The sequence below is a fragment of the Aulonocara stuartgranti genome (assembly GCF_965226115.1).
Source record: "Aulonocara stuartgranti genome assembly, chromosome: 1".
NCBI classification, from domain to species: Eukaryota; Metazoa; Chordata; class Actinopteri; order Cichliformes; family Cichlidae; genus Aulonocara; species Aulonocara stuartgranti.
This window is the reverse complement of record NC_138939.1, coordinates 34,181,311-34,190,128: the sequence shown is the minus strand read 5'-3', so window position 1 is coordinate 34,190,128 and position 8,818 is coordinate 34,181,311. Positions and strand designations below refer to the sequence as shown.

Below are 8,818 nucleotides of genomic sequence, written 5' to 3'. Positions count from 1 at the left end.
AAAAACACCCATGTGTGTAATAATGCTGCCATAATCACTCCTGCAGTTATATACCTTGAATTTAAATGGATAAAAAAAGGAAAAAAAAACGGATATTCTGACATTAGAAAGTACCTCAAAAGTTTCAGATAACTATAATCTGACCGCTTTGGTAGCACCCACAGCTAAAACTAACCTAAACCAGTGCATGTACCTGTTTGTAATGTACCTGCAAACACCCAACAAAACATTATACAAACCACGTTATTTACGTGTTACCTTAGTTAAACGTTGGCGACATCTGGTGGTTTGTATGTGGAAGTGCTTCTTTGGAATGGGCCCGTCCCATTTATTACGTCACTAAACGTCACCAGGAAGTCCTCCGGACTCAAAGCGACATCATGGCAGAGTACACAGACCCACGTGAGTGAGAAATAACTGTATTAATCAAACACACATACTCTTCTTTGAGCTAGCTCATTTGTGTTATTGACTTTGGTGAAGAATAGTGTTTCTAGTTTCGTCACACAGCTGCTTTTACATCTGCGTTTACACTCATGAGATTTAACTTTGGCAGACGTCGATGGAGCTGCTGAGGATATGCCTGAGCTCTCAGACGGTGATGATGATGATGACGTTGATGATGAAGAGCAGTGGCAGTGGATGGAGGAGGACAGTCAGCCGGTTACCTGTTTGTTCTGTGACAGGTGAGATCACCCTGCTCTGGACCTGTCTGTCACTGCTTTTCTTAGAATGATTGGCGACACGTTTACACGCATTTTGAGTTTCTCAGATCTGAAGATGCTTTACCTAAAAGAGATCGTGTAACAAAACATACAGATATAACTTTCACACACTAAGTGGCCCTAAACTTTCAATTCATGTGTAATAATTGTACTTTTGTGTCAGTGCAAATAACTCATGGTCAGAATAAAGACAAGTTCCTTTGACATTATGCAAACCTCAGCAAGCTTCACCATCAAAAGAGCTGTTTTTGAGTACTACCTCAGCTGTGCAACATATGATGTCCTTCCATCACCTGAAATCTTAAACCTTTGAGTAGGGGAGGGTGCAGCCTGTCAGCTATGTTCAGCTTCAGTCAGTCTTAAGCACATACTCGTTACTTGTAGTACCAGTGTAACGCGTGGCAGATACACCTGGAGACACAACCAGGTACTCAAGTTCCCAGCACCTGCACTAGCAGACAAAAGAAGAACCACTAACATATTGCTGCATATCTCCAAGGCTACCCTACTACATTGTAGAGGTGGAAATCACAAGATGCCCCATAATACAATAGTATTGTTTTTTTTAAGTATTTAAGATTTATCACCCTTTTCTAATGCAAAATTATGGCCTCTGCTTTGTCCAATAAGATGACGTTATCTCACATCCTGCAACTTTTTTTTGTTCAGTGCAAAACGAGATTGTCAAGCACATCAACACTGTCACTAAATCCTGCCATAAATTGTGCCATAAGATACTCAGTCGACAATTGAATAGGGTCAAGTTGGCAACTACATGCAGTCTGTTTCTGACAATACATCAATTAACTGTGATAAATCAACGGAAGTCGTATATCTGTTGTGGTATGCATAGACAGAAATTCACATTTAACAGAAATTTGCATTTAATAATTATGTTTGCGCTCAGCAGCCTTCCTGTTCTGTAGGAATATGACCAGCTGAGTTGTGTTGTGTCCCCTCGAGTTGTGCTCATTGACCAAGACTCATTCAGATGGAAACATATTGGCAATCTGTCTGCATTTGTAAATTACACAGCAATTATTTGACAACACTCGACAATCTCTCTGAGAGTGACTACAGTCAGTCTGAGTCAGACCATAACTATTTGCAGAAAGGTTGCCTCCTAGCAGACGAGATGAGCCCCTTTGTTCTTATTATTCCCAGTATTTAATTTAATTTAATACAGTAATGATATTTGGTGTCTATGTATTGATATAGTATTGACACGACAAATATCGTAATATTATGCTGATTGTTGTAAAAGTAATGTATGTACTGGTTCCAGCTTTTAAGGTAGTTATTGACGCAAATCTCCACCCCGTGTCTTCTGTGTTTTTTGCCTTTTCAGTCAGGTTTGTTTGCTGTTATGTAAAATAACTGGATACCCAAGTTACTACTCTACTATGAAAGAAAAAAAACAATCAAAGATTCAGTTTTTGATTTTTATGGCTTATAACTAAACAAGTCTTCCTGTCTGTCTTATTTTTTTCAGGTTGCTAAGTTCTGTAAATGCCACCCTGCAGCACTGTACAGCTGAGCACCAGGTCAACATTGTAGATCTAATAAGAAATTACAGTAAGTAGATATTGACTTTTTTCCTGCATCACCAAAGGAGCAGATGGCTGTTCTGTTCTCATGAAATGTCTCAACTTTCTGTCCCTCATTAGATTTAGATGACTACGGATACATAAAAATGATCAACTTTATACGGTCAACAGTGAGTGCTGTTTTCAAACTGAATTGAACATCATGCTGTGAAATATCAGGATGTGAATGTTTCTACTGTTTATGTGTGAAGAATGAATATCTAAAAAAAAAATTGAGAGTTTTCAGATTTATGAAAACATACATTTTTTGTGTGTATAGAAATGTAAAGCATCCAGTCTGAATGGGTTGCCAGATGCTCCTTTACCCTGGGAGAGCGAAGACTTCCTGCAGCCAGTCCTTCAGGATGACCCGCTGCTGCAAACAGGTACAGAAGCAGTTTTAAAACACAGATCTTAGTTTTTGATTTTTGAGTAGCTGCATTTTCTATCAACAGATCTCTGTTCTGTTAGCGCGGCTTTTATGCACAGGTCAGAGAACATGTCTGGCTGTTTCTGCTGTTTTGATATTCAGTTGAGTGGAGAATCGGCTGGTCACTGTTCATACCGCAACACCAGCAACGAAAATATAAAATATTTGTGATTATCATGATTGCATGATAGGGCATAAGGCTACTGGAAACTGCTGGAATAACCATTGCACATCAATAACATGCCATTTCCAGAAGGTTTGCTGTGTCTCCCAGCACAGTATCAACATATTCAGTTTCATCTGCTGGTTCTCATCTTTTAGGACTGCTTCTTCTGCATGATTAACAGTATTACACAGAAGACTGTGTAATGTCAGCTCTATTGCAAAGTCCTGACTTGCTTATGTTAATGCTTATTTTAATAGTTGCACTTATGCTCTATTTCTGCCTGTATCATCAATGCAAGAAAAACACATAAATACATAAAATGCACACTCTAAGCCAAAACAACAGCCATGTCCTGCATACTTCTTATTGTATGCCACAGGCTTGATCACTACGTGTTGTCGCTCATGTTTTCACTCAGTTGTCCTTAAAAGGAAAACTTTTTCCCCATTTAACATCCAAACATATCTATCTCTCTGTCTGTGTTTTTGTCAGACCCCGAGGAGCTCTGTGGCAGCGAGAGGTCATGCCTGGCATCTGGGGCCGATCCCCATAATGCACTTGTGCACAGGGCGCAGGCTGCGGAGGAGAGAGCCCGCTCTTCGGAGGAGGCACTGGCCAGAGCCATGGATGACCTGCACAAACTCAAGTCAGTGACTTTTCTGCAGTTTCATCTTCATTGATGTCAGGGTGATTGTGTTAGGTTTTAAATTGTGGCCTTTTATTTATTTATTTTTTAATACATTATTCAGAACTTGCAGTTTAGTCAGTGTAATACGTTGCATTTGCACTGCTCTCTGAGCTCCAGCAGGGGGACACAGTGAACGCAGTATTGCAGAAACATTAACTAGAGTACCTTGTGGAAGAAGTTTGGAGGAAGGGAAAAGATAAAAAAAAAAACAGAAGGGAAAATTCCACTGCAGCATGGAGGTTAAAGTGAGGAGGAAAGGTAGGTAGGGGAGCAATAAGGGAATATTGCAGAAAGGGTGAGCTGTGGGGGAGGAGGGGTTTGGAGGGGAGGGGGGGGGATTTGGGTGAGAGGTAGAAAGATGAATGCTCCATCTCCTCCATTTACTGCTTCGTCCTGCATGAAGGCTGTGTGTGCGTTCTCCTTTCTCTTGTCCCTTGTGCTAATAAGAGAAGTTAAATGGCGATCTGTGCGATGTTCTTTCAGGGTGCTGGCTCAGGGGTTGGTGCTGAATGCGGAAACAAGCAGGTCTGGCACCCTGGGCGCTGTGGCGGAGCTCCGTGAGGACGAGGACGAGGCCTACTTCAGCTCCTATGGACATTACAGCATCCACGAAGAGATGCTGAAGGTCTGAGTTGTGTAAACACACACAGACACACACACACACACACAGTGACCAGGCCTGCAGGTCTCTTTGCAGTCTTTGGAATAATTTCCCCTGGGCACAGAAATGAAGCTGGGTTCATTGGCGTGCATCTTGGCTAAAAGATTTTCATATAGCTTATAAATGAAAGCGATCATCTTCATGTATGAATTAATACTGAGGACGACACAAGCGCTCCAAAGTGACAAATCAGCAGTACGTGCTGATCTCTTATGTGAAGCAGCGCTCATGCCTCTGCATAGCGGAGCTTTAAGTGTGCAAATTAATTTTTACACTCCTGAAGTGCTGAAACCTGAAAGCAAGCTCTGTGTGTGTGTGTGTGTGTGTGTGTGTGTGTGTGAGAGAGAGTTCTCCCTCTCCTCAAGTCCTGTTCTACTTACCGCAGTGCTTACATATCCTTTTGGCTGTCCTGATTGGTGCTAAGCACGGTTAAGTTTTGCGTCATGTTTTTGCGTCAAGCTTTAAAGTCCATCAAAGCGTCAGGAGGGGCCAGGAGCACGTGATGGGGGGCTTTGCAGTAGAATGTTTCACAGGTTGGCATGAATTGAATTACCTATGACGCAGTCTGTGTGTGTGTGTGTGTGTGTGTGTGTGTGTGTGTGTGTGTGTGTGTGTGTGTGTGTGTGAGTGTGTAAGAGAGACAGAGAGTGAGAGATGTCATGTAAAAGAGAATGACATGTTTCATGAGTGTCAGGGTTTAATTTTTAAAACAACTTTTAATTGGCCACAGACAACATTAGCCTGGATTGCTTTTCAAAAAAGCTGAATGATTAAAATCTTCAGTATTTCTTGATCATTTTAGTTTTTCATTTAATTTTGGTTTTGAAAGGGCATTATCTTAAATCTATCTTAAATATCTTAAAGTAATCAGGCATGAAATGCTAACTTTGTTGTGTTGATTGGGATATTTTTAGCCCTTCTCCATTATTACCTACTTGGCTTGGCTCAACTTAACTCGCTTTTTAGAGTTATTCATTAGGTTTGATTGGCCGGTCCGTGATGTCACTCGGCAAGTCACCAGAGCCACTTCTTCACCAAATTAATAAAATATATTTTTGAAACCTGGTAATGAGGGAAATGGCTGCACAAAAGCCAGTTTTGTAGTATTGTTTTCATGATAAACGGGGAGCATGGGAGCTAGTTGTACAACTTAATTAGATCTGATTGGATCTCATCTCTCCAGAACATTTTCATCAAATGTACTGATTCAAGTGTCAGTACATTTCATCATAGTTTTCATCCTTATGCATTAGTTGTTATTTAATTATTGTCTTGTTTTCTTCAGGAGACAAAATCAGAGTTACTATTACCGATATACCCTTCCGATTTTTCCTGTTTCCATTAGCAAAAATGGAAACAGGAAAAATCGGAAGTGTATATCGGTACTTGGGGACCGCTTAACTTCTGCCAAACTCCATGAACTGAAGGTTCTAAAATCTGTTTCTTGTAATCTTTCAAAGTCAAAAGTCCAGATTCATATCTGTTCTAACATGTATTAAGCCGTGTTACTGTATTTCGTTTATAGCTTTTCCCTCAGAGCGAAGGTGCTTGGATTTGTGGGCAGATATGATTGGCAGATTAATCAGCGAGTCCTGACCTGACCTCCAGTGTCCTTCCAGTTGTTATTATCCCAGCGTTTTGCTCATAAATGTTCAGGAAACCAACACAGACTGTTGTAACCTGCTGTTATATACCCCTATATGGAAAAAGCTTTACTTGCCTGGATTTACTTATTTTTTAAGTTTGTAGACAACCTTGAATTCAAAGCTTTGTTACAACATAAACATGACTGTAGATTACAAGCAATCCTTTCTTTAATTCAAGAGCAGCTTGTATATTCTATCCACAGGATAAAGTACGCACGGAGAGTTACCGAGACTTCATGTACAGCAACCCTGAAGTGTTCAGAGATAAGGTGAGTCATCCAAGCAAATGAAATTGCGTGTGTACACATTAATGTGTGTTTACATGTATGAGTTAGCCAGTTTAATGTTCACTCAAGCCTGTAAACAGGAATGTGCATTTTCCAGAAAAAGACATTAATAATGCGCCGCGGTGTCCGATTTAAAACACATCATGACTTTATTAGCATGTCTAACTATGGACTGCACAGTCCTGATAACAGACACATGCAATCCACCACCAACCCCATAGCACAAACCCTTCCAACTAACCGCCCCACCCCCCCCACCCTATCCGTCTCTTTTCCATTGCTTTTAGCTGTGGGAAGCAGTGGCCTGTATCATGACCATCCATTATATGGGTCGCTGCTGGTTAGTGCTGTGATGAGGCGGTAGAGGGGGGAGGAAGGATGTGTTGATGGGAACGTCCATTATCCCTGTCAGGCTGAAGCAGTCGGCAGAGAGTTGAAGCGTCTCCTTCTTCAGTAACCGGTAACAGAACCAAGCAGGATATTTTTGTTGCAGATCAAGCGAGGAGTTGCGTTCTGTTGTGTTAGCGCTATGTTGGCGACCCTCTGTGAACCCATAAAGACAGCAGGATTGTAACCAGGGAGTTTCCTTAAATAGAGACAAGAGTCACACAGTGTTATACATTTGGGGCATGTAGTCGCTGCGTCCATGTCTCAGTCATTTAACTCAGTTGGTGATGAACAAGAACAAATTAAGTGAAAGCAATGGGAACCTGAAATAGAGGTGATTAAAAAATGCAAAGAGCGAAAAAGCTGAGAGAAAATAAGGGTTTAAACAGCAGTTTGAGCAAGTTCTTTAGAACATGCTTAACATGAATTCATTAAGTAATCCAGATGTTGATGCGGTCTTTGAAGTTGAAACAGCAAGACATCAGCGAAAGAAAAAACCCAACTTTTGTTTCTTTGTTTCTTTTTTTAATAATCGTTTGATTATTAGTAGCCATGTAATGTAATATCAGTTCCTATCTGATTATAGTTTGCCAATAGAAGAGCCTGTGTGACATCACTGTCAAATGTGGTTAAAGTGAGCTCACTTCTGACCACACTGGCCAAAACTGGTGGGTAGGTGTCCTAAAATTCCCTGAAAAGTCTTCAGTTGATCCAAAATGATGCAGTGAGAGTACTGACAGGGACTAGAGAGAGAGAGAGAGCATATTTTGCCCAGGTGAGCATATTACTGCCTTCTCATTATTAGCTCCATGTTAAAAATCCTTCTCCTCACATACAAGGTCTTGAATAATCAGGCCCCATCATATTTTAAAGACCTCATAGTTCCATTTCACCACAATAGAGCATGTTGGTCTCAGAGTGCTGGTTTACTTGTTGTAACGTGGGTATTAAAAAGTAGAATGTGAGGCAGATGCTTCAGCTTTCAGGTCCCTCTTCTGTGAAAGCAGCTGCCAGTTTGAATTCAGGAGACAGACACCTTCTCTACTTTTAAGATTAGGCTTCAAACGTTCCTTTTTGATATAACATTTAGTTCGTTACACTGCTATAGGCCGAGGCTGCTCAGAGTTCTCATGATGCAATGTTTCTTTTCACACTTTAATCATTAGTTATTATTCATCTCTGGCTCTCTTCCACTGCCTGTCTTTTGTCCTGGTCTCCTCCCCTCACCTTCTACTGGTCACAGCAGATGGCCGTCTCCCTGAGCCTGATTCTGCTGGATGTTTCTTCCTGTTAAAAAGTAGTTTCTCCTTCCCTCTGTTGCCAGGTGTTTGCTCATAGGGGGTTGGTTGATTGCTGGGGTTTTCTCTGTATCATTTTAGGGTCTTTACCGTATAATAAAAAGCATCTTGAGATGACTGTTGTTGCTGTTTGGCTCTATATGAACAAAATTGAATTGAAAATTTGATGAGGTTAAATGTTAAAACTGAAAATTTCAATAAGTGAGTGTAAAGTCTTTTGTTAAGTTATTACAGAGCCATAGACTGGACGTGGTTGACTTATCTGTTCCCTGGAAGTGTAGAAAAACATTCTCAGAAATGTGCAAGTGGCATTGCCAGCAAAATATGGCAGCTGTCATTTTAGCAGTTATTTGGGTTGTCAAAGAAAATCCAAATAAGAATCATGTCTTTATTTCCTCCAGTTATATTTGATTTTTTCTTTTGTAATAACTTGCATAGGCTAGAATCTTTTATCCTTAAAGCTGTAACGTGATCGCGTTTCCCTTCGTGATCTCTGTTGTTATTGTGTTGGATGACCTTTTGGGGTCAGCAGCGCATGGACATGACAAGAATTATGAAGAAATCAATCGTAAACACTGTTAAATGCTCCTGTTTAAGTGTTTGTTTTTGAACCCCTTGACTGTGAAGAGCTTTCCATGTTTGTGGGTAATTTCTCATTTTGACTCCATCGCATCCTTTAGGTGGTGCTTGATGTGGGCTGTGGCACTGGCATATTATCAATGTTTGCTGCACAAGCTGGGGCCAAAAAGGTTATAGCGGTGGATCAGTCCGAAATCATCTACCAGGCCATGGACATAGTCAGGTGAGACTCTTCCTGTGCACTCTGTTTCTGTTCAGCTCCACCAAAACACATGAGCTGTCAGCAGAATTTCCTTTGCGGTGCTCACAGCAATGAAAAATTACATTTTTTACAACTTAAGTGCAAATAGTCAGTCAGTACTAAT

General features: G+C 40.8%; 1 protein-coding gene across 1 annotated transcript in view; it reads left to right on the top strand.

The window, feature by feature from the left end:
- The first annotated feature begins 325 nt into the window (after positions 1–325).
- The window catches only part of prmt3 (protein arginine methyltransferase 3), a 64,243-nt gene continuing 55,750 nt past the window's right edge, over positions 326–8,818 (top strand). Inside the window, exons 1-9 of the mRNA XM_082535557.1 lie at positions 326–402; positions 557–686; positions 2,218–2,300; positions 2,393–2,442; positions 2,592–2,697; positions 3,400–3,553; positions 4,079–4,220; positions 6,106–6,171; positions 8,555–8,676. Of these exons, the coding sequence (XP_082391683.1) occupies positions 381–402; positions 557–686; positions 2,218–2,300; positions 2,393–2,442; positions 2,592–2,697; positions 3,400–3,553; positions 4,079–4,220; positions 6,106–6,171; positions 8,555–8,676 (875 nt within the window). The 5' untranslated portion in view covers positions 326–380. The remainder of the gene's footprint in view (positions 403–556; positions 687–2,217; positions 2,301–2,392; positions 2,443–2,591; positions 2,698–3,399; positions 3,554–4,078; positions 4,221–6,105; positions 6,172–8,554; positions 8,677–8,818) is intronic.